General features: G+C 40.6%; 1 protein-coding gene across 2 annotated transcripts in view; it reads right to left on the reverse strand.

The window, feature by feature from the left end:
• Positions 1–26743, reverse strand: part of IDE (insulin degrading enzyme) — a 123509-nt gene that overhangs the window by 76670 nt on the left and 20096 nt on the right. For both annotated transcript variants that reach the window (XM_050804443.1, XM_050804442.1), the window contains exons 2-4: positions 12129–12313; positions 9285–9492; positions 5895–6064 (exon numbers count right to left, since the gene is read on the reverse strand). In XM_050804443.1, the coding sequence (XP_050660400.1) occupies positions 5895–6064; positions 9285–9492; positions 12129–12313 (563 nt within the window). The remainder of the gene's footprint in view (positions 1–5894; positions 6065–9284; positions 9493–12128; positions 12314–26743) is intronic.

Genomic DNA, 26743 nt, shown 5'->3' on the forward strand with positions numbered 1-26743 from the left:
AGCTTGCAGTGAGCTGAGATCCGGCCACAGCACTCCAGCCTGGGCGACAGAGCAAGACTCCGTCTCAAAAAAAAAAAAAAAAAAAAAAAAGATTAAATAATTAGCTGAGTTCTGTAGCATGTGCGTGCAGTCTCAGCTACTTGTGAGGCTGGGATAGGAGGATCATTAGAACCCAGGAGGAGGAGGTTACAGAGTGCCAAGATTGCACCACTGCACTCCAGCCTGGGCAACAGGGTGAGGCTCTGTCTCAAAAAAAAAAAGAAAAAAAGACAGGGTCTATGTTGCCTAGACTGGTCTTGAACTCCTGGGTGCAAACCATCCTCCTGCCTCAGCTTGCTGAGAAGCTGGGATTACAGGTGCATACCACCACATCTAGCTTTTTGTGTCTCTTTTGAACAAGAATTTTAAATTTCAATGAGGTCAAGTTTATCTCTAAACCTATGGTTTATGTCTATCTTTATGGGGTTTTTTTTTTGTGTGTTTAAGAATTTTTCTTCCACCTGAAGATCAAAAAAATTCTCATATATTTTCTTTTAAAAGTTGCAGCGAACCAGACTCAGTGGCACGTGCCTGTAGTCTATGGAAAGTCTACATAAAGTCCTAAGAAAGAACTATATTTTTTTCATTCATTTGTAATGTACCTCTTCCTTACATCAAGTTTCCATGTTTGTGGATATGTTTCCAGGGTCTATAATCTGTTCTACTGGTATCTTCATGCACCCCTGCATCAATTCTAATACTGTAACAACTAGAACTTTATAATAAGTCTTGGTACCTGGTAGAAGTAGTTTTCCTTGTTCTTCAAAATTATCTTAGCTATTCTTGGCCTTTTACTCTCCTATTAATTTTATAATGAGATTATAAAAACCCTCAAAAAAACTTACAGGACTTTCAACTGGCACTGCATTGAATTTAGAGAAATTTGGGGCATATTTCTGAGTATTTTATAGCTTTGTTAAATATTGAGAATGAAATAATTTTTACCCCAGCATTTTCCTGTAATTGACTATTGATACAAGAACATGAACGGGCACAGTGGCTCACGCCTGTAATCCCAACTACTTGGGAAGCTGAGACAGGAGAATCGTTTGAACCCGGGAGGCGGAGATGGCAGTGAGCCAAGGTCGCGCCACTGCACTCCAGCCTGGGTGACAGAGTGAGACTCCATCTCAAAACAAAAACAAAAACAAAAACAAAACAAAACAAAAAAACCAACCGCAATTTTAGTGTGTTCCTCTTCTTTCTGGCAACCTTGCTTAATTATTTGTAATGACTGATCTGAAGATTTCCTTCAGTATTTTTATGGAGGCAATCCTATCATATAGAAATAAAGAAATAGGTTTTGTTTGTGGTGCTTCCTTTCCATCTTTTATAATCACATTTTCCCCTTGCCTTACTGTAATGATTAATACTTGTAAGTATAGCCAAACAAAAAGTGATAGTGGGCATCCTTATTTTTTCAACAGAAATCTTCTGAAACCTCCATTAATCATGATGTTTGACAATAGTTTTTAATCAGCTTAAAAGTTTTTTATTGGCCAGGCGCGGTGGCTCAAGCCTGTGATCCCAGCACTTTGGGAGGCCGAGATGGGCGGATCACGAGGTCAGAAGATCGAGACCATCATGGCTAACACGGTGAAACCCTGTCTCTACTAAAAAATACAAAAAACTAGCCAGGCGAGGTGGCGGCACCTGTAGTCCCAGCTACTCAGGAGGCTGAGGCAGGAGAATGGTGTAAACCCGGGAGGCGGAGCTTGCAGTGAGCTGAGATCGCGCCACTGCACCCCAGCCTGGGCGACAGAGCGAGACTCCGTCTCAAAAAAAAAAAAAAAAAAGTTTTTTATTGTTGTGGTTTATTTTTGTTCACGGATGAGTGCTGTATTTTATCCAATGCTCAGAGTTTATTGTCTATCACTTTGGACTACTAAAACTGTGGGTCAGGACCATTATATTGTAATTAAATGCATTTAAAGTATTAGCAGACCAGAGTTTCTCTAGGAAAAAAAAAAAAACAAAAAACAGAATATAACGGAAAGTGCCAGACTGCATCCCATGATGTAAGATAGTGTTTGACAAAACTTTTGTTTCAGCTGCTCACACAAACACATATATGTGCTCTGAATTGCCAAATAAAATGCCCTTCTTACTATGAGTTGTATACAAAAAAGAGTTTGAAAGCCACTAATCTATACTATTTCTGAAGCATGAAAAATGCTAGGGACAAACATCTTACTGTAAAGTTTTCTTAAAACAGATAATACAGGCCGGGCGCGGTGGCTCAAGCCTGTAATCCCAGCACTTTGGGAGGCCGAGACGGGCGGATCACGAGGTCAGGAGATCGAGACCATCCTGGCTAACACGGTGAAACCCCGTCTCTACTAAAAAATACAAAAAACTAGCCGGGCGAGGTGGCGGGTGCCTGTAGTCCCAGCTACTCGGGAGGCTGAGGCAGGAGAATGGCGTAAACCCGGGAGGCGGAGCTTGCAGTGAGCTGAGATCCGGCCACTGCACTCCAGCCTGGGCAACAGAGCGAGACTCCGTCTCAAAAAAAAAAAAAAAAAAAAAAAAAAACAGATAATACAATGTGTGGTTTTTATTCATTCAAAAATACACACCTTTTCCTAGTATTATTATTTTAAATCAAAATCCCTTGATGAGACCAGGCATGATGGCTTATGCCTGTAATCCCAGCACTTTGGGAGGCTGAGACGGGGGGATCACTTGAGGTCAGGAGTTTGAGATCAGCCTGGCTAACATGGTGAAATCCCATCTCTACTAAAAATACAAAATTAGCTGGGCAATGTAGTGGGTGCCTGTAATCCCAGTTACTCAGAAGGCTGAGGCAGGAGAATCACTTGAATCTGAGAGGCAGAGGTTGCAGTGAGCCAAGATCACCATACTGTACACCAGCCTGGGCAACAGAACAAGAGTGTCTCAAAAACAAAAACAAAAACAAAAACAAATTCCCTGATGAACAAAGTGGCCCACATTCACAAAAACATCTGAGGCTAAAGCAATCTACATACATTAGCATGAATTTCTGACAAAGGATCCTACTTCAAGGATCACTTTTGACAAAGTTTTAAATATGCTTAATATCTGAGATGAGGGCATAGAGCTTTCATCAAATTTTCAAATGTACCTGTGACCTTAAAAATACATAGAACTATGGCCAGGCGCGGTGGCTCACGCCTGTACTCCCAGCACTTTGGGAGGCTGAGGCGGGCGGATCACGAGGTCAGGAGATCGAGACTATCCTGGCTAACACGGTGAAACCCCGTCTCTACTAAAAAAAAAAAAATACAAAAAATTAGCAGGGCGTGGTGGCGGGCGCTTGTAGTCCCAGCTACTTGGGAGGCTGAGACAGGAGAATGGCGAGAACCCGGGAGGCAGAGCTTGCAGTGAGCCGAGATTGCACCACTGCACTCCAGCCTGGGTGACAGAACAAGACTCTGTCTCAAAAAAAAAAAAATACATAGAACTTCTAAATTCAATGTAAGTTTATAATTCTAAAATCAGAAGGTAACTTGACATTTCTATTATATCACATTTTCTGTACTGTGTACTGAGTCTGGCTCACTTGTTTCTCAGCTGTTTATATTACCATGTACTTTACTAACTGCCTAGCTTTGTCAGGCTATAAAAAGAAATATGCCCTGAAACTTCACCCATATGGATATGCCATGCAATGTATCTCTTTGCCCATCATTCCTGAAACCCTTCTACAGAATATTTTAAGATTGTTCTTGTGGCCAGGCATGGTGACTCATGCCTATAATCTCAGCACTTTGGGAGGCTAAGGCAGGAAGAATACTTGAGGCCAGGAGTTCAAGACCAGCCTGGTCAACATAGTGAGATCCCATCTCTACAGGAAAAAAAAAATGTTCCTTGTTTGTGACCAGAAGTAACATTACTCACCTTATTCACTGGATTTATTTCTGGAAAATGTGTAACTGCTTTCTGATTATGCTGATTATAATTTGTTACCAGTGAGGTTATTTTAAAAAAGGCAACTCCCAAAGAGGAGCTCCAACATATTCTGCACAATAGTAGCATTGTTTGTGTAAGTATCTAACATACCAAAGAGACTACTTTAAAAAACAAATAATCACTGGGCGCGGTGGATCATGCCTGTAATTCCAGCACTTTGAGAGGCTGAGGTGGGCGGATCACCTGAGGTCAGGATTTCAAGACCAGCCTGACCAACGTGGCGAAACCCCATCTCTACTAAAAGTACACAAATTAGCTGGGCGTGGTGGCAGGCGCCTGTAATCCCAGCTACTCACAGGGCTGAGGCAGGAGAATTGCTGGAACTTGGGAGGCAGAGGTTGCAGTGAGCTGAGATCAGGCCACTGCACTCCAGCCTTGGTGACAAAAGCCAGACTCCATCTCAAATAAATAAATAATCATTTGAATGTAATGTTTTTGAAAAAACCAAAAAAAAGTTGTTTTTTTTTGTTTGTTTGTTTTTGAGACAGGGTCTTACTATCACCCAGGCTGGAGTGCAGTGGCTCAATTGCGGCTCACTGTAGTTGACCTCACTGGCTCAAGCCATCCTCAGCCTCCCAGGTAGCAGGGACTACAGGCACATACCACCATGCCTGGCTAATTATTTTATTTTCTTGTAGAGACAGTGTCTCACTATGTTGCCCAGGCTGGTCTCAAACTCCTGAACTCAAGCAATCCTCCCACCTTGGTCTTCCAAAGTATTGCAGTTACAGGCATGAGCCACCATGCCTGACCTGATATTTGTTTTTTAAAACTCACATTCCCTTCTTTACATACCATGTATGCTGATGTTCTCCACAAAAATCACTTCTCAAAAAATTCAGCATTATGTAGACATTCTAAGAACCACACTATTCATCTTGGCAATTATGTTAATATTGAGTGCCAAGTACTACGGTTCTAAAGAATATAATATCATTGCTTCAAAGTGTAATTTTTTAAAACTCCTAAATCTGTAAAGCTATGCTAATTTCTCTGACTGCTGTTTGACATATTAGAATGATATCCAAACTTAAAGTTGTCTTTATGGTTTTAAAAAGTTCCCAAAACTAATTTATAAAATAAGCATGTTGTCAGAGAAGTTAATTTTTAAGCATAAATTTCTAAGTACACTAAATAATATATTATCATTATTCTTATAAACTTTTATAATACCCAAAACAGTATTTTAACAGTAAAGCAATCTGTTAACAATGATTACCTCTGGTGAGTAGGACTGGCAGGAATAGATAAAGAATAGACAGACTTGGTGTTTCTGCTTTTATTTTTACTTTAAATGCTTTTCTACTGTTTAAATATTTAAACAAGTACTTTTTAATGAAAAATTGAAGAAAAAGGTACAATTATAAAGTCAAGAGTCTCCACATTTATCTTATTCTACTTCCTGTTATCCCCACTTCTTATCTCCCTCTAGGAGATTGTAGCACTTTCAGAGCAGGGATCTTCTGTGTCTTCTACAGTGTCCTGTCTCCCACAGAGTTAACCCCAGAGCAGATGCTATGCATCTGGATTGGCAGAAGTGGAGGAAATGAGGACAAGTGGATTCAACAATACTATAGTGAGCCTTTACAAAAAAAAGTACTTTGGAAGGTAGGCTTTGGAATAAAAGAATCTATTATCTTCTCCATATGGAATGCTGGTTAATATCTATTCACAACTCTAACTGCTCTGCTCCTTAAACATTTAGAACCCTATTTGAACAGGATATAAGTAGAAATGTGGAATTTTGAAATCTATCCTGAAATGTAAAATATGCCATGAACTGTATATGCCATGGGTTATATACATAAATATATACATAAATATATTTTATATAAACATAAAATATAATACTATGCAGTGGCCTTGGGTTTAAATGAGGTCAAGGAAAGCAGCTGTTGACAAACCTGTCCCAAATTTACTAAAGGGGTGTTTAGGATTCCCTGTAGCTTTTTCCAACTGAAAGAGTCTCCAGGCATCGTTCATCACATTCTTCTCATGTTCTGAATCAACTGCATTCACCTCTCTGTCTTTGCAACTTTCATCGAACAAGGGGCACAGAAAGAACTGTGCAAACCTAAGGGTATGAAACATAATTAAAACTTGAAAGATGTCATTTTAAAAGAATGGTCTTTTAAAAAGATTTTTCAAACTTATTAGATAGGAAATGCAAATTTTGCAGAATCAGAAACAAAACAACCATTGCTACTAAGAAAAAAGGAATACAAAATAAGTGCTATGGAACAGAAGAAAAATCTAATATTGAACAGAGGTAACTGCAGAGGAGTTGATCTACCCCAGAGATGATAAATAGTGAAAATTTAAAAAATTAACACCAAAAAAGGAAGATTATGGAGACAACAGCAGTCTATTTAAGATTTTTAATTTGGCATGTCTATAAAAACTGTTATATGTGGCTAATTCTCCAAAAAAAAAAGAGAAAGAAAGAAAAAGGCAGGTCATAGTTTTGAGGCCAATCTTAAATTTACAGTTTTAGGTGCAATGTCACTAAGACTCAGGCACCTTAGGACAAACAAGTGACCTACTTTTAACAGGCTCAATTTGAATATTTCTTTCTTCTTATGTAGAAAAACAAACTTGAATTAGTAGGAAAAAACATAACGCAGTGAAAAACCTGAGGTATGACATAATTTGCCTAAGACATGATTATGGGCTTTGATGAAATTATAAGAGAAACAGTCCATAAATTTTTAATAAGCAGTGATTCAGTAAATAACACAGTATGTAACTTTAACATAAGTAACCAATAGGCCTTTCTTGAGGCTATTCCTTAATAATAGTACCAAAGTTTAAGATACCTACAGCTAATAAATTAACTCTTCTATATCAGGTTAAATTTAACTCAGGATTCCTGTAGTAATTCTTAAGAAACTTTACATCCCATTTTATAGAATAAGACTTGATTTAGATGAAGTTAAGAGCAGAGGCTCTGAACAGGACTATTTTATTCAGTGGGTCTAAGGAACTCTTAGGTCTATAAACATCTCAGTTACTACACCTCACAGTCCAGCTGTCACAGAAGCCATTATCATTACTTGCTATTCACTTTAAGTGCATAAGTAAATACGATACTGTGCTAAGTACTTTACATATACCACAAGGGGAAACTCTATCTATCTGGAGTCTATAATCAAAGATGTATGAAAACAGAGAATTTCTGGCCACATAACATCTTTTACCCACCTCAATACCTCGAGGCTGGGAAAAATGTCTAACAGCTACATACCAAAGCTGGATAGGCCCAGATAAAGGATCATGTTTGACACAGTATAATCAGGTTTTTAAAATGATCCTCTTATACAAGTGGATTTTTAGTTTGAGACAAGTAACAGACATCCTCCATCATACAGAGATCTACTATATGAACATCTGCTGCAGCATTTGTAAAGCAGGAAATGAAATTCAGTGTATGATCCCAGGGCACTCATTAATGGAAGTCCTCTGGGAATACATATCAGAGATGATTATACCTCAAAGCTGCTGCCTAAAGACTGAAACATAAAATATTAGAATAAGTAGGAAACAGACTACTTTGACCCAGTACATATCATAAACCCACGCCCTCGCTTTGATAATGTTTTTTCAAAAATATAACAATTATTATTAAAAGTAAGCAAATAAAGCTGACAGTGACTAAAAGTGTCAAATTTCATTATAGATCAAAAAAGTTGCTGAATTACACCTTAGCATCACAGAGAAAACTATAAATATTCACCAAGGATAAGTTACACTTCAAATAATGAATCAAATCGCTGATGTAACAAAAAAATTAGAAATTGTTAGCTGTATAAAAAATTGATCCAAAAAAAAAAATATATTGACCAAGGCTGGGTGCAGTGGCTCACACCTGTAATCCCAGCATTCTGGGAGGGTGAGGTGGGCGGATCACCTGAGGTCAGGAGTTCGAGACCAGCCTGACAAACATGGGGAAAGCCCATCTCTACTAAAAATACCAAATTAGCCGGGCATGGTGGCACATGCCTGTAATCCCAATTACTCAGGAGGCTGAGGCAGAATTGCTTGAACCCGGGAAGCGAAGGTTGCAGTGAGCCAAGACTGCGCCATGGCATTCCAGCCTGTGCAACAAGAGCGAAACTCCATCTAAAGAAAAAAAATATATATATTGACCAAGAAATTAAATTGGCCTAATGGAGTTTGCTCCAGAAAACACTTTCAAAATATCCCCATGGTTGAAATAGCAGATCAAAACGTTCTGTATCTACTAAGCATCCTTGAGAAGCAAGGAAATGAATGAGGAGCGAATATTTAAGGTTTAGCATTCTGGAACAGAAGTATGTCTGAAAAGAGATCAATGACACTATCAGGTTAGTCCTCATCACATGCTTTAGATGTAACACCAGTTAGAATGGAAAGGGCTGCTAAAAATTCTATACCTCAATAAAATACTTTGCAGGCCTGAAGACTCATTTAAAGTCATGCCATTATTATTCCTTTACCACTCAGTAAATATATGACATCGGCCGGGCGCGGTGGCTCAAGCCTGTAATCCCAGCACTTTGGGAGGCCGAGACGGGCGGATCACGAGGTCAGGAGTTCGAGACCATCCTGGCTAACACGGTGAAACCCCGTCTCTACTAAAAAATACAAAAAACTAGCCGGGCGAGGTGGCGGGCGCCTGTAGTCCCGGCTACTCGGGAGGCTGAGGCAGGAGAATGGCGTAAAAACCCGGGAGGCAGAGCTTGCAGTGAGCTGAGATCCGGCCACTGCACTCCAGCCTGGGCGACACAGCGAGACTCCGTCTCAAAAAAAAAAAAAAAAAAAAAATATATATATATATATATATATATATATGACATCATTCATTTTTTCTTTTTCAGAAAACACAGGGAAAAACACAGGTTAAAATACCTTTTGTTGGCCGGGCGCGGTGGCTCAAGCCTGTAATCCCAGCACTTTGGGAGGCCGAGGCGGGCGGATCACAAGGTCAGGAGATCGAGACCACAGTGAAACCCCGTCTCTACTAAAAATACAAAAAATTAGCCGGACGCGGTGGCGGGCGCCTGTAGTCCCAGCTACTCAGGAGGCTGAGGCAGGAGAATGGCGGGAACCCGGGAGGCGGAGCTTGCAGTGAGCCGAGAACTGCACTCCAGCCTGGGCAACAGCGTGAGACTCCGTCTCAAAAAAAAAAAAAAAAAAAAAATACCTTTTGTTAAACTATGAAGCTATAAAGCCATCTCTGTAGAAATAATAATTGTTATTATTATTAATGTGACAAGTACACAAAGTTGGATAATTCATAGGGTATTCTGCATTACCTGTCTAGGGCACCTTCTAGGTGTTCATGAGAAACATCAAAATAGTAATTGGTATGTTCTCCACTAGTAAAGGCATTTGAACTTCCTGCATGCTCACTGAGAAACTGGCTGTATTCATTTTCTTTAGGGTATTTCTTTGTTCCCAAAAAAAGCATATGTTCACAAAAATGACTTAAGCCAGCAATATTTGGAGGATCCGACAATGAACCTGAAAGAGAAAACACGTATATAATAAATAATTGTCTTATGTTGAAAGCTAGTAAGTACAGATGACTTGTAGTTCTTGTTAGTATGACAACTCCAACCATATAATCAGAGAAAGTTAAGCACAAGTTACCTAAAATGCTATTATTTAGAAAGCAAATCAGTAGTCAGAAGACTGGTCTCTAGTGCCTGCTCTTGACACTAATTAGTTGGTAACTCTGGGCAGGTTACTTAGTGTCTCCGAACATTAGTTTTACCACATACTGGACAGGAAGAAAGAGCTGGACTCACAGTTTTAAGAGCTAGAATTTTCTTGTCATGATTTCATTGCAGGAGACTATATAGCACAGTGCTAACAGCATGCATTTGGGGGTTACCGGCTCTACTAGCTGTTGTGAAATGGTAAGCACAATACCTATCTTGGCTCAATCGCTTCAATATATACCCAACTAAGAGGGCTGTGTGAGTACAAATTACATGACATTTGCAAATCACTCTGGTAGTCCAAAGCATTACGGTAGGCAATAGTTATTTGTTCAATATTACCTTATTTCCTCAGTTCTAAAATGGCACTGAGTTAAAAGGTTTTCAAAGAGGACAAAAAGAAACACTGTCCCACTAACTGTACACATACATAAAAAGCAACCTGCCCGGGCACAGTGGCCCACATCCCTAATCCCAGCACTTCGGGAGGACGAGGTGGGCAGATCACCTGAGGTCAGGAGTTTGAGATCAGCCTGGCCTACACGGCAAAACCTCGTCTCTAATAAAAATACAAAATTAGCTGGGCATGGTGGCGGGCACCTGTAATCCCAGCTACTAGGGAGGCTGAGGTAGGTAAATTGCTTGAACCTGGAGGTGGGGGCTGCAGTGGGTGGAGATTGCGCCACTGCACTGCAGCCTGGGCAACAGAGTGATGCTCTGTCTCAGAGAAAAAAGAAAGAAAAAAAAAAAGCAACCTGATTAAAGCAACATTAAACGTGTAAGAAATGTGCACATGGCAGGGCGTGGTGGCTCACACCTGTAATCCTAACACTTTTGGAGGCTGAGGTGGGTGGATCACCTGAGGTCAGGAGTTCGAGACCAGCCTGGCCAATGTGGTGAAACTCCATCTCTACTAAAAGTACACAAATTAGCTGGGTGTGGTGGCGGGCACCTGTATTCCCAGTTAGGAGGGTGAGGGAGGAGAATCGCTTGAACCTGGGAGGTGGAGGTTGCAGTCAGCTGAGATCACGCCATTGCACTCCAGCATGGGTGACAACAGCGAAACTCCACCTCAAAAAAAAAAAAAAAAAAAAAAAAGAAATGTGCACACGAGGCTGGGCACGGTGGCTCACACCTATAATCTCTGCACTTTGGGAGGCCAAGACGGGCAGATCATCTGAGGTCGGGAGTTCAAGACCCGCCTGACCAACATGGAGAAACCCTGTCTCTACTAAAAATACAAAATTAGGCAGGCGTGGTGGTGCATACCTGTAATCCCAGCTACTCGGGAGGCTGAGGTAGGAGAATTGCTTGAACTAGGGAGGTGGAGGTTGCGGTGAGCAGAGATCGCACTATTGCACTCCACCCTGGGCAACAAAAGCGAAACTTCTACTCAAAAAAAAAAAAAAAAAAAAAAAAAAAAAAAAGGAAAGAAAAAAAAAAAAAGAGGCCGGGCGCGGTGGCTCACGCCTGTAATCCCAGCACTTTGGGAGGCCGAGGCGGGCGGATCACGAGGTCAGGAGATCGAGACCATCCTGGCTAACACGGTGAAACCCCGTCTCTACTAAAAATGCAAAAAAAAAATTAGCCGGGCGAGGTGGCGGGCGCCTGTAGTCCCAGCTACTCGGGAGGCTGAGGCAGGAGAATGGCGTGAACCCGGGAGGCGGAGCTTGCAGTGAGCCGAGATCGCGCCATTGCACTCCAGCCTGGGCGACTAAGCGAGACTCTGTCTCAAAAAAAAAAAAAAAAAAAAGAAAAACAAGAAATGTGCACACAAGAACCTATGAAATATGACATTAGGTCAGGCACGGTGGCTCACGCCTGTAATCCCAGCACTTTGGGAGGCCGAGGCAGGCAGATCACAAGGTCAAGAGATCAAGACCATCCTGGCCAACATGGTGAAACACCGTCACTAATAAAAATATAAAAATTAGCTGGGCATGGTGGCACGCGCCTGCAATCCCAGCTACTCAGGGGGCTGAGGCAGGAGAATTGCTTGAATCCAGGAGGCAGAGGTTGCAGTGAGCCGAGACTGTGCCACTGCACTCCAGCCTGGCGACAGAGTAAACTCTGCCTCAAAAAAACAAAAAAAAAAAAAAAAAACACAAAAAAAAAACAGAAAAAGGAAAAGGAATATATTATTAAATGTACCAAGGTTAAAAAAAAAAAATTATAACTCTTACTGTAAAGAATGGCAATGAATTTTTGCTGCTAGGTCACCTTAGGTGGGAACCTAACAAAACGTCCTTAGAAAATGTAAGATTATTTGACTGAGACAACTGCAGTTTACCAACAGCTTTACGAGGGTTCTGGTATAAAATAAGGTACACAGAACTGTAACTACTGAGTATTTAAACACGTATGGAAAGTTCTAATAAATGTCAACATTATGTCAATGAAACAAAATGAAGCTTAATTCACAATTTTCAATTGTACCTATATGCACATCAAGTGCTGCTGATGACTTATCCGTGGTGGGATCACTGATAAGAAGTACTTTGATGCCATTGGCCAGCTCTAGCCCTCGATATTCTCGCTTGTCTTCAGGAGACTTGGTAATGTGATTTCCTATTCTCTTGATGGCTGGATTATTCATTTTGCTATAAGTCTTTTTTTGGAAACTGAAAAGAAAGAGATTATTAATTGTTGATTTGTGACTTTATTTTTAAGGACAAACAATAATGTCAACTAAACCCATATAATGCATCATCAGATTTTTTTAAATGCTGGAGGAAAACTTTTATAGCCACTCTATAGGGTTCAGTCATTCCTTTCCTCCCTCTTACCCCTCATTCTTTCAGAGAAATGCTAACAAAATTGTTTTCATGGAACCCTACTTGTATCTGAAACAGAACATGGATAGGGGTTTGAGACAGGGTGGCTTAGACCATGTGTTGGTCTGTATGCAGAACTAGAATAGAGTTTTTTGCTGTTTTTTTTTTTTTTTTTGAGACAGGGTCTCACTTTGTCACCCAGGCTTGTATGCAGTAGCGTGATTTTGGCTCACTGCAGGCCTCAACCTCCTGGGCTCAAGCAGACCTCATTCTCCTGCCTCAGTTCCCCCAAGCAGCTGGGACTACAGGCGCTCACCACCACGCCCAGTTAATTTTTCATATTTTTTGTAGAGATGCGGTTTCAACTTGTTACCCATGCTGGTCTTGAACTCCTGAGCTCAAGCCATCTGTCCACTTCAGCCTCCAAATATGCTAGGATTACAAGCGTGAGCCACTACGCCTGGCCTAGAATAGAGTTTTATTTCACACTATTTCAGAGGTATCTGCTGGAATAAGTGAGGTGAGATATTGTGTAAGAATTATTACTGGGTCAGTCCAAACACTGCTCAAACCGATGATATTGAAAGATAGGGTAGATCTGGAACTTGTAGGTCTGATATACACATGCTCAGAACATAGGGAACAACCCCCATAGGGAACAACCCCCAATGAGGAACAATCCTGCCAAGTTCTAATATAAAATAAGAGACCTGTGTTGTCCTATGACGGCAGCAATAACAAGGACATAAAACAAACAAACAAAAAGTTGGAAGGACCCCAAGTAATTTTTGTAATCTGCTGAAGAGCTGAATGCCAGAGCAGGAAAAGTCCGGCAATCTTAACAGAGATGTCAGAAAAATTCTCTTACAGGCCGGGCGCGGTGGCTCAAGCCTGTAATCCCAGCACTTTGGGAGGCCGAGACGGGCGGATCACGAGGTCAGGAGATCGAGACCATCCTGGCTAACACGGTGAAACCCCGTCTCTATACAAAAAACCCGGCGAGGTGGCGGGCGCCTGTAGTCCCACTACTCGGGAGGCTGAGGCAGGAGAATGGCGTGAACCCGGGAGGCGGAGCTTGCAGTGAGCTGAGATCCGGCCACAGCACTCCAGCTTGGGTGACAGAGCCAGACTCCGTCTCAAAAAAAAAAAAAAAAGAAAAATTCTCTTACAAAGGGCTTCCTCTGACAGTCTTCTTTCTTCTCTAGAAAGGCTAGATTACAGTGATGGGAAAGGACTATCAGTACACAGAATCTTGTAGGGATGTTGGCTGGTATTAGGGCAGTATTAGGGTAGAAGGGACTTTCCAGAGTGTGGGGTATGCATGTTTTTTGAGAGCAGGGTAGATGTAACTTTTGTCTATACTGGAGATTGCTTAATAAAAAAAAAAAAAAAAAAAAAAAAAAAAAAAAAAAATTGAACCTGCTACTACTGGCAGGTTAATATACTGCCAGTATATAATTGAGTAAAGCCAAAAACATATCTGAAACTACAGAGGAAAAATAACCCTCTCTGAGCACATTTGCTTCTTACCTGCAAGACAAACTAAACAGATCTGACTGTTCCTTAAAGACTGATAGCTAGATTTAAAGGTAAATAAGAGGGGGAAGAAATAGGCATACAATTACATTAGATAAATTTTTTTTTGTTAAAATCTCTAGCGATTGAGAAAGGAAAAAAATCTAGTTTGCTTTCATCATTATACTTTCCTCTCTGAAATCACCTATAACTATTCTTCTAATCTGCATAACAATTGATAAACCAAAGGGGTTTGTTACTATTAACACTGTCCCCTAGATCCCCTAGATCTATTTTTCTTTTTCTATCTCGCCCTCTCTTACAGTGCTGATAGATCTTCCTTAGAGAGAAGATACGGAATTTTAAAGATCAACATATCATACTAAATGTATAATACTGGTTTTAAAAATCACATAGTACTTTACAACAGATAGTGCTAATGGTCTTGCCCTATTTATAGTAAAAATCTTTTCTTGAAAAACAAAGTATAAAATATAATACTAACATAATAAAGGTCAATAATAATACTCTTTTCTTGAAAAAAAATATAATACTAACATATTGGGGCTATAAGGTCACTGTTGGAAAATTCAAAAGCAACTTGAAACTGAAAAGCCATTATTAACAATTATTTTTGGCCAGGCGCGGTGGCTCACGCCTTTAATTCCAACACTTTGGGGGGCCAAGACGGGCAGATCACAAGGTCGGGAGATCAAGATTATCCTGGCCAACATGGTGAAACAAAAAAACGATGGGCATGGTGGCAAATGTATCCTAGACTTGGGAGGCTGAGGCAAGAGAATCGCTTCAAAAAGTGAGCTGGTCAAGGCACTTCCAGCCTGCGACAGAGTGAGACTCCGTTTAAAAAAAAAAATTCCTCAGGTAATCCCAGCACTTTGGGACAGACGGGCGGAAATGGTCGAGACCATTGGCTAACACGGAAACCCGTCCTACTAAAAAAATACAAAAAACTAGGGGCGAGGTGGCGGGCGCCTGTACCCAGATGGGGAGGCTGAGGCAGTGGCGTGAACCCGGGCCTTGCACAGAGCTGACTGGCACACTGCACTCCAGTGGGCGACAGAGCGAGACTCCGTCTCAAAAAAATCTATCTCATTGGCCAGTCACTTTGGTGCAAAGTCTAAAAAATGGTGTTTGCGGTAAAACAGTAATAATTCCCAGGTGACAGGAAATGGCAGACCAAAGAGGGGTACAAGGAACCTAATAACAGGTCAGGAGACTCACACCTGTAATCGGGAGGCCGAGACCACTTAAGGTCAGGAGTTCGAGACCAGCCTGGTCAATATGGTGAAACCCCGTCTTTACTAAAAATACAAGAAATTAGCTGGACATGGTGGCGGATGCCTGTAATCCCAGCTACTTGGGAGACTGAGGCAGGAGAATCGCTTGAACCCCGGAGGCAGAGGTTGCAGTAAGCCGAGATCATGCCACTGCATTCCAGCCTGGGTGCAACAGAGCGAGACTCCGTCTCAAAAAAAAAAAAAAAAAAAAGTTCTGGTTAAGACATTTGGCAAAGGACAATCTGTTTAGACTGCAGCAAATGCCTTCAGTGTGTACGCAGTTTGTTTCAACAACACTGAGTTCAATATAAATTAAATGATTTTTAAAAATGAGCCCCAACTTAGCAGCAACATAACACTAAATAAGCCACAAGGCAGCCTCCATTAAGACCCCCAGCAAGAAGGGCAGTGTTAAAACGGCAGTGTTAATAAGAACCTCCGTGTGTACCAAAGAGAATGCCTGAACTTACCTCAGGCAAGAATCTACTCCAGGGAGAAAAGGGGTTGGTCTTCTAGTGATAGTTATACTCAATTTCCTCTGTGGTGCTTGACCCAGTGAGTTTGACTTAGGTAACCAAGAATTACAAATGATTAAAGTGTAATAATGATGATGATGGTCTAAAACTTCTGTCTAAACCACAACTGTGTAGAAGGGAGATGAAACATAGCTCACTTTGGAAGTATAAATTATCTTACTATGTGGGAGGTTAAAAACTCTATATAATAAAGATAACCACCTTAACTATAAGCTACACTCTGTACTTTTTTTCAGGGTTTCAATTTCCCTTATCTGGATTTTAATTTTTTCAGACAAAAAAATATTTAAATTGTAAAACACAGAGTAGGATGTAGGTAGACAAAACAGTTCCAGCCCAGTAAGAACTATTTACAAAATTATCAGAGTTCATCACAGGCATGGATATAACTTACTTGGATGCTGAAGTTGTGTTGGATTAATATTCCTGATATGGTTGAGAGTAAAGAGATGGATTTATTATTCTACAAGTCACACATAAAAATTAGTCCAACTACTTTTGTACAAAGGATCAAGAAAAGCTAAAAATTTCCAAGGTGGCAATACTCCCTAATCAAATATCATGACTTCTTGAGGAAGCAAAACCCAAAAGAAACAGTAGCAACATTTTCAAACAAAACCTATTTCTGGCAATCCTATTCAATACAAAGTCTGGGTTTACCTATAGCATATCTATCAACACTTCCTACAGCAATTTGATTCTCACCTTCTGGAGAAGTGAAGGCAATGACTGGGAACTCTTCCTCCTCCGATGATGAATTCATCAACAGCTTGCCTGTCTCTGTATTTATACTCATAAGATCACCTGTCTATCTACCTCAGATCATTAGCATAAAGCCTTCAAGAGTAATTTTATTTACAGCAAATGTTCTCCAACAAGCAAGCATACTGGAAATTTAGATGACAAGCTAGTGTTAACCCAAATGCTTTCTCAGACATTTATATTTTTAACTTGTTAAAGTTAAAATTTTAAGAGCAATAAAATTACTTTCAATTCTAGGGATATTGTCATACACTGGAAACTTCATAAGGCACAGAATTGTCTTTTCAGCACTCTGATAAGCTGGAGAGATATTTAGTAATTACAACCCATATTTTGTCATTTTGTTCAGAATTTAAAACAATGACTATAATCACAGAAGATAAAAACTGGAAGAGCCACTAGATGTTATCTAGTCCTTTGTAGTTCATGGACTGGCTACACTGGCTTCTCCTGGGAGTTTGTTAAAAATGCAAAATATCAGAACCCACCAGAGACCTACTGAGCCATAATCTGCATTTAACAAGATCCCCAGGTGGGCTAGATCCCCTCATCTTACATACAAGGAAACTGAATCTCAATACATACAAGGAGTTTAATAAATCAGTTGCCCAAGATCACACAACAAAAAGTTATAATCGAACTCAGTCTTAACTCCCAGTCCTGTGTCCAGCCTCCCCTCCATATCCAAACAAACATTTAACAAAGTCTATTAAGGTCCAGGCATCACACTACGCAAATGGTTACAAAGATGAGTACACCAGAGCCCTTGTTTTGAAGGAACCAAGACTAGTGATGAAGTCAGATATAAAAACAGGTCATTATCTTTTTTTTCTATTTTTTTGAGACTGGGTTTCACTCTGTCATCCAGGCACAATCTCGGTTCACTATAGCCTCAACATTCTGGGCTCAGGTGATCCTACCACCTCAGCCTCCCCAGTAGCTGGGACTATAGGCACTCACCACCGTACCCAGCTAATTTTTTGTTTTGTTTTATAGACAGGGTTTCGCCATGTTCGCCGGACTGGTCTCGAACTCCTGACTTCAAGCAATCCAACCGCCTTGGCCTCCCAAAGTTCTGGGACTACAAGCATGAGTCACAGTGTCTGGCATCTAGGTAATTTTTTTGTATAGATGAGGTTTTGCCATGTTGTCCGGGCTGGTCTTTCAAACCCCTGGGCTCAAGCGACTGCCGCCTTGGCATCCCAAAGTGCTGGGATTGCAGGCATGCGCCACTACACCCAGCCCAGGTCATTATCTTTTAAGTGTGGTGACAAAATTGTCCCCAGAGCACTATGGGAGTAATAGAAGGGGTGCACCTAACCCTGTCTAGGAGGGGAGAGTAGAAGCACACCAAATAAAAGGCAAGGAGACAATCAATCAAGATAGAAGGGAAATATGTGAGCGGAGCCTGACAATGAGGAAAAAGCATGAGGAATATAGTGGAAAAACAAGAAGCATGGTGCTAATGAACTATAACAGGAACTCCAGGTCACAATCATGGACTAAGACATGTAAAGGCCTAAATTTCAGGTATGCAAAAACAAATCCCCGAATATAAGGTCATTTCCAAATTCCACACCAAGAGTAAATTTTACTAAGCAAAGAATCTTTTATTCAATTGATCTTTCAGTCTTTCTCATCTCTCTTTCAAGTGTTTCACAATCAATATAGTAGCAGATTGGGAAATTTTACTTTGCTTTTTGCTTCCTACTCACCACCACTGGTCTCTTACAAATTTAAAGTCAGACCTGATTTAGAAATAATGACCTATAAACCTGAACAGGTGAGTGATCACATTAATAGTGAATTACAAACCAAAACCTCCCTTCTGTGGAATCCATCCACCCCCTCCCAAAACCATAGGTGGAAGTCAAGGCCTATAGCACTCATGCATGTGGAGGAGGAACCCAGAGAGAAAAGGCCTGGAATCAAAACCACACTACATAACATTCCCACTTCCTTCCAGAAGGCAGAGGTAAATAAGCAGAGGGTGACAAGATAGTGGTGGTATGAGCCCTAGGATGCCTCAACATATTAATGCTTAAGACCATATATCCCAAGTACTATTAATATTACATGAACTAAAAAATAACAACATGTCTTAGGGAACCACCTACCCAAAGCTCTTCAGTTATAGGAACATGTATACCTCACTTCATACACCAGCTAGATCATAAAGTTGGGTACAAAATAAAATCCTGTCAGTTAAATCTTATTCACCCTTGATGTTTTGCCTTTGTGCCAGGCAGAATATCAGCTATTGTAACTCTATGTCCTGGTCCTCTGGAAAGGAGTTTATGACCAACAAATAAACCCTTAAATGAAGTAGGGTGGTTGCAATTTAAAGAAATTCTAAAGCAGTATCATTCTAGAGAGAAGTGCTTTTGCAAATGTTGTTTTAGTTTGATGCATGCCTATCAATGGTTGTTCATTCCAAAAGTGACAAGCTTAACACAGAACACTTTATAGAAACGTTATAAAGTTTAAGCAAATGAACAAAACCTCTGTTTTAGACCTTGCGCCAGAGAGGTAACTATAGAAAGTTTCTTGTAGTTTGGGTACCAAGAGTGTATCACAAGTATCCTTCTTCCACATGGAGTTTTCGGGGCTGTTAAGAAATGTAAGATATAAGCCAGGCGTGGTGGCTCACACCTGTAATCCCAACACTTTGGGAGGCCGAGGTGGGAGGATCACCTGAGGTCAGGAGTTCGAGACCAGCCTGGCCAACATGGTGAAACCCCATCTCTAATGAAAATATAAAAATTAGCCAAGCATGATGGCGCATGCCTGTAATCCCAGCGACTCGGGAGGCTAAGGCAGGAGAATCGCTTGAACCCAGGAGGCGGAGGTTGCAGTGAGCTGAGATCGCGCCACTGCACTCCAGCTTGGGTGACAGAGCGAGACTCCATCTCAAAAAAAAAAAAAAAAAAAAAAAAAGGATAGAATACTATTGCACAAATCTAATCATAACAATCACTCTCATTTTTTTAAAGTGTCATGTGCTTTATAAACTGTTCCTTTAATCTTTCCATTCTCCCTAAGTGATGGGTCACAACAGCTGTTCACAGTCATCCTCTTCAATTCCAAATGAGAAACAAAAGCTCAGTCAGTGCTTGCATACCAAAGTATAATCAAAAAGAAAAAAAAAAAAAAGGTAAGTGGTTAAGTGACTTGCCCAAAGGCAAGCTGATTTATGGTAAAGCTGGAACTACAGGGAAAGAGGAAGCGTGGGAAGGGGAGGAACAGAAGGTGGTGCTGAAGGAAATCATATACTGGTTTATTCTCCAGCTCCTGTTTATCACCCTCACAGTCCTTCCCTGACCCCATTCTTCTTCCCTTACAATCCCAAATAACAAAAGCCAGGAAACAAAAAGTAGGTCAAAATAAATGCTCCAAGGAAAGTTTTCAGTTTTTTTACTCCTCCTTCTGCACATAAAACAGAGGTGTAGGGGGAGTCTGGAATGCTTCTAATCTACCAAAGGAGTCCCTTAGCTAAGAACCATAATACATGGCAGGATTAAATGTATAACAGGTTTAAAGTGAGAGAGTATATGTACAGAACTGCCTCATGCATGAGAGGAAACATAAAAATGAGTACTACAGTAGACATGAATGGGTTTAAGTATTTTTAATTTTTAAAAGTATACATTAAACCACAGGATCAGAAAAAAAGGGAAGAAAATCATAATCATCTTGATAGGTGCAAAAAAGTATTTAAATTCAACAACCATTCATGTATATTTTTAAAGTCAACAAACTGGAATTACATTTCTTCATTTTAAAAAGAATATCACAGAAATTACGGTAATTATCATACTCAATAGTTTACATGACAAATAATGTAAACAATCTCACGCCCTCCTCTACCAACACGATGCCACTAACATTTCTTCTATTTCAACACTTTATTGGTAGTTCTAACCAGTCCAAATAAACCAAGAAAAAGAAACAAAACATGTAGAAATGGGAAAGGAAAGAGGAAAAAAATTAACATGATTCTCAAGCAATATGATTATGTATATAGAAAATCCCAAGAATCTACTGACGACTTCCATTTCTGGGTAGGATATAGTAGCTCATGGCAAACAAATTCAACTTCAACAACTGGAAAAGGCCATGATAAATCACAAAAGTCACGTTTGCAAAGATGTTGGAAAGCTGTGCAAGCAACAGGATTGGATAAACTAGTTCCAGAAAGGCAAGCAACCTCTGAGGTGAGCTGATAATCATCATTCACTTTCTTCTCTGAAAATATTTGCTAATTCTGAGTGCAGATTGAAGATCATGCTTGCCCTAAGCAAAGGGACTCTACTGGATGAAGAGATATCATTGAGGTTTCAGTGGTGGCATGAAGTTGGTGTGACAGGTTAAAGTCCCAAGAGGTCCCAAATTTGCAACTAACTTTCCCAACAGAAGATTTTCTGAGATACTACTACATATTTACCAGAATGGCTAAAAAGAAAAAGAGGGCAAATACCAAGTGTTAGAGAAGTTAACAAACTCTCACACACCGCTATAGAAATGCAATTTGGTATGGGCACAACCATTTTCAAAAGTTGGCACTATACACTAAAGCTCACACTATGACCTAACAACGCTAGTAACAGATAAATAACCCAAATAAATGCATTTATATGTTCATAGCAACACTATTCAAAATAGCCCAAACTAGAAACGATCAAATGACAATCAACAATGAAATGATAAATTGTACATTCACACAATGGAAAGTATACAGCAATAAAAAGGAATAATACAGAACAAAGCACAATACACATGAATCTCACTAATATAAGGTTGAGTGAAAGAGGCTAGACACAAAAGAGTAAATACTGTAACCTTCCATTTATACAAAGCAGAAGAGCAAGTAAAATCAAGCTATGCCTTCATTCCAGGATAGTCATTAACCCTTGGGAGTGGGAGTAGTGATTGGATTTGAAAAGGAGAATGAAGGGGCTTTGGGGTTCCAGGTCATGTGCTGGTTATACAGGTATGTTCAGTTTGTAAAAATGCATTAAGTTGAACACTGACATCTTTCAATACAAAGTTCTTAAAAATAGAGCTTTTCAAAATATCATAAAACACAGTAAAATAAAAGGAAGGGGGAGATATATGAATTACTGATATTACAAATATCAACCACCAAAAATCATCCTGGAAACAGTACCACTTGAATACTGGAAAGTAGCTACCCATACCAAAGAGGTGCTAAACTAAGCTCACTAAGGAACAGTAGTACAATTAACATAATTAAACCTTCTCAGGTGTGTCTTGAGACAATTACTTCTGTTGATTGGCCACAAGAAATAGGAGGCCCATGTAAGTACAGTATCAGTCAACAAAGTTAACTCAGTATGCTAAATGTTTTAACTCAGGTCTTTACTCATTACGTATTATTTGAACTAGCTTTTAGTAATTACTTTAGACTTTAGTTAAGATTTAAAAATAAAACTTGACACTCCCAGTAACTAATAAAGAGCTAAGTATAACATAGATAAAAGCAAAATGATTAAACTTTGAATAAATTCTCCCCTCAACAACTTTCAATATTTATACCAAACAACTTCTAATTCAGGATTTGAATGAGACAAATTATTTTTAAAACAAAATTAAAAGAATACCATACAAAGTTAACATTTCTTCAAACTCAATTAATTTTACATGTGAGTAACCTCTCCTAGATGCTTCATGAACCCAGAAGAGCAAGGGCAGCTTAAAGACACCTGTCATGGTTTTCTTCTTCTTTTTAAGATAGGGTCTCGCTCCCATCATCCAGGCTGGAGTGCAGTGCCACTATCAGGGCTCACGACTTCCCCGGCTCAGGTGATCCTCCCACCTCAGCCTTCTGTGTAGCTGGGACTACAGGCATGCGCCACCATGCCCGGCTAATTTTTTGTAATTTTTGTTTTTGTTTTTTTTTTAGTAGAGACAGGTTTTGCCATGTTTCCCAGGACGACTTGAACTCCTGGGCTCAAGCAATCTTCCCACTTCGGCTTCCCAAGTGCTGGGATTATAAGCACAAGCCACCACGCCTGGCCTGGCTTCTAAAGATTAATTCAAATTAGTTATAGGTCAAAGAGTTATCGACCTATAACTAATTCTCTCAAGATAGCCCTCTAAAAAAAGCAAACCATAAATATTCCTTATCAAAAATAGTTGGGATCAGAAGTGTTTCAGATTTTCCTGGATTTTAAAATATTTGCATTACATTTACCAATAGAGCATCTGCTTTGAGCATCATGTTGGTGCTCAAAAAATTTAGAATTCTGGAGGATTTCCGATTTTGAATTTTTCAGATTTGGAATGCTCAACCTGTATTCTGTACAGAGGGTTCAGTTCCACCTATATGTACATGCTGGTTCTGACAGAAGATAATCTGCCCAACTCAGAGAATGCAGCCTCAGGAAACTTGACCTGTACTTTGCCTTAGTATGATTCTTCACTGTCTGCACTGATCTACTGACAACTTCCAGGCCGTGTTCGGTAATTACATACCTTCATCTTTACCAAATGACCTCTCTGCTCCTGAGGTACTGGATACTACCGGACTATTCTGGTCAAACCAGATTTTCTGGCCTCATCTAGTGTGTTTTTGTTTTTAAAAACAGGTCTCCCTATGTTGCACAGGCTGAACTTGAACACCCAGGCTCAAGCGATCCTCCCATCTCAGCCTCCCAAGTAGGAGGGTGTGCCATCGTGCCCATTTTGGCCTCATCTAGTTTTGACAATCAAGAGTCACATGAGGCCGGGTTCGATGGCTCATGCCTGCAATCCCAGCACTTTGGGAGGTCGAGGCAGGTGGATCACCTGATGTCGGGAGTTCAAGACCAGCCTGACCAACGTAGAGAAGCCCATCTCTACTAAAAATACCAAAATTAGCCAGGCGTGGTGGCGGGCTCCTGTAATCCCAGCTACTCGGGAGGCTGAGGCAGGAGAATTGCTTGAACCCGGGAGGCAGAGGTTGCGGTGAACTGAGATCGCGCCACTGCACTCCAGCCTGGGCAACAAGAGCAAAACTCCATCTCAAAACAAACAAACAAACAAAGTCAGATGAAATGTATATATGGCCCATTAAATTGACAGAGGTACCTATAGTTGCATCATACTCAGGCAACCTTCACAGGGTTTCTACTGTAAAATATGTTTATATAAACTTCACTAAGGCATAGTTCCTGGTACACAGCAGTCATCCATGAATGGTAACTTGATTATTATAAAATCATCATCATTATTATGGTCATAGTGGGTGAGGTGCAAACAGACCACCTCCATAACCACCATGTTATTACCAGCATTCTTAACACATAGTCATGTGAATTCCAGATGTTATTTGTCATCTCTGGTGGTCAAAAACATTCATTAGGCAGGCTGATAATAGGATTATACTTTATAAGACTATTAGGAAAACAGGTAAATAATTATCCCTTTACAATTGCAATAGATGAGCCAGTGTTTATAGTGAGTAGCTCTCAATGGGTGACTATTCCCACTCACCAACCCCCCACTGAGGACATCTGGCAATGACTAGAGGAATTTTTTATTGTCACAACTGAAGGTGCTAATGGCATATAGTAAGTAGAGGCCAGGGATGCCACTAAGCATCCTACACTGCACCAGATATCTCCCACAAGAATTATTTGGCCCACACCTGTAATCCCAGCACTTTGGGAGGCTGAGGCAGGCGGATCACCTGAGGCCAGGAGTTTGAAACCAGTCTAGCCAACAAGCTGAAATACTGTCTCTTCTAAAAATACAAAAATTAGCTGGGCATGGTGGCACAAACCTGTAATCCCAGCTACGAGGGAGGCTGAGGCACAAGAATCACTTGAATCTGGGAGGCAGATGTTGCAGTGAGCCAAGATTGTGCCACTGCACTCTAGTCTGGGCAACAGAGTGAGACTGTATCTTTAAAAAAAGAAAAAGATGGCCGGGCGCGGTGGCTCAAGCCTGTAATCCCAGCACTTTGGGAGGCCGAGACGGGCGGATCACGAGGTCAGGAGATCGAGACCATCCTGGCTAACACGGTGAAACCCCGTCTCTACTAAAAAATACAAAAAACTAGCTGGGTGAGTTGGCGGGCGCCTGTAGTCCCAGCTACTCGGGAGGCTGAGGCAGGAGAATGGCGTAAACCCGGGAGGCGGAGCTTGCAGTGAGCTGAGATCCGGTCACTGCACTCCAGCCTGGGCGACAGAGCAAGACTCCGTCTCAAAAAAAAAAAAAAAAGATTTTGGTACAAAATATCAATAGTGCTAAGGATGAAAGACCCTAGTTTATAGTTCTGATTTTATTACCCCCAAAATAATGGATGAAAATCACTGCAACCAATTCTATCCACTTAAACCCAAGAGACAGCCTCATTAAAGTACGAAAAGCTTCTCTACAAACTCCCATCTATGTATCTATATATTTCTCAATCAATCAATCAATCGAAATCTAAGCCACAAAAGATTTAAATGAAGAGGGAAAAAACTGATAAAGAAAGAGAAAGAGAGAAGGAAACTTTACAGGAACCTTGTCCTAGAGTAAGGAATCTAGTGCACAAGTGAAGGGGTTAAGCTTAGAAAGAAGCAAAACCACTATGTCAGAACAGATGCTTACTGAATATTCAGTTAGTATCTTGCAGGACATATACTTGTTTAGGGAATAAATATATTATATAATATATTATCTATATACATAACATATTCAATGAACCCCTTATATAGATCCTATTATTCCCATTATTTACTGGATGGGGAAGTTAAAGCTCAGAAAAGTTATTTGGTTGGAACCACATAGGTATAAAATAGAAGAGCTAAGATTCAAACCCGTCTTTAGACACAAAACCACCATGCTGTTAAACACTTCACCAAGTTAAAAGTACAGCTCAACACTTTGGGAGGCTGAGGCCGGCAGATCACCTGAGGTCAGGAGTTCAAGACTAGCCTGACCAACATGGAGAAATCCCGTCTCTACTAAACACACCAAATTAGCCGGGCACGGTGACACATGCCTATAATCCCAGCTACTCGGGAGGCTGAGGCAGGAGAATTGCTTGAACCCAGGGGTAGAGGCTGCAGTAAGCTGAGATTGCACCACTGCACTCCAGCCTGGGCAACAAGAGCGAAGCTGTGTCTCAAAAAAAAAAAAAAAAAAAATAAAAATTAAAATTAAAAAAAAAAAAAAAAAAAACCATGAAAAAAAAGGAATTAGTTTGTCAGCTCACAACTGGGGCAATTTCCAAAATGATTTTTTAAATGGTTTCTCAGGTGAAAAATTCAAGCAGACAATGGAACAGAACCCACAGCCTAATTCTAGCACTTACATCCTCACTCAACTGCTAATCTAATGTAGTTTGGCCCAATGTTGCTGTCAATTTTAGGTTCCACTTTGTTTCTTTGTACACATAGGATAATAACTGCTGGAAGTTTAGAAATTTAGTAGCCTTGATTCTGACTCTCTTACCACCAATGCTATTCTATTTCTTCATTTAGATATAAACTTTGTATTTTATTTTTTCTTTTTGTGGATACATAGCACGTATATAGACATAGACTTTATGAAAAGTCACCGGCCGGGCGCGGTGGCTCACGCCTGTAATACCAGCTCTTTGGGAGGCTGAGGACAGCGGATCACAAGGTCATGAGATCGAGACCATCCTGGCTAACATGGTGAAACTCCGTCTCTACTAAAAACACACACAAAAAAATTAGCCAGGCGTTTTGGCAGGCGCCCGCAGTCCCAGTTATTCGGGAGGCTGAGGCAGGAGAATGGAGAGAACCCAGGAGGCGGAGGTTGCAGTGAGTTGAGATTGCACCACTGCACTCAAGCCTGGGTGACAGAGCAAGACTCCATCTCAAAAAAAAAAAAAAAAAAAAAAAAAAAAAAAAAAAAAAGTCACCTCTGGCCGGGCACAATGGCTCATGCCTGTAATCCCAGCACTTTGGGAGGCCGAGGTGGGCCGATCACGAAGTCAGGAGATTGAGACCATCCTGGCTACCAAGGTGAAACCCCGTCTCTACTAAAAAAAAAAAAAAAAAAAAAAAAAAAAAATACAAAAATTAGCAGGTGGTGGGCGCCTGTAGTCCCAGCTACTACTCGGGTGGCTGAGGCAGGAGAATGGCGTGAACCCGGGAGGCGGAGCTTGCAGTGAGCTGAGATTGTGCCACTGCACTCCAGCCTGGGCA

Source organism: Macaca thibetana, chromosome 9 (genome assembly GCF_024542745.1).
Source record: "Macaca thibetana thibetana isolate TM-01 chromosome 9, ASM2454274v1, whole genome shotgun sequence".
NCBI lineage: Eukaryota > Metazoa > Chordata > Mammalia > Primates > Cercopithecidae > Macaca > Macaca thibetana.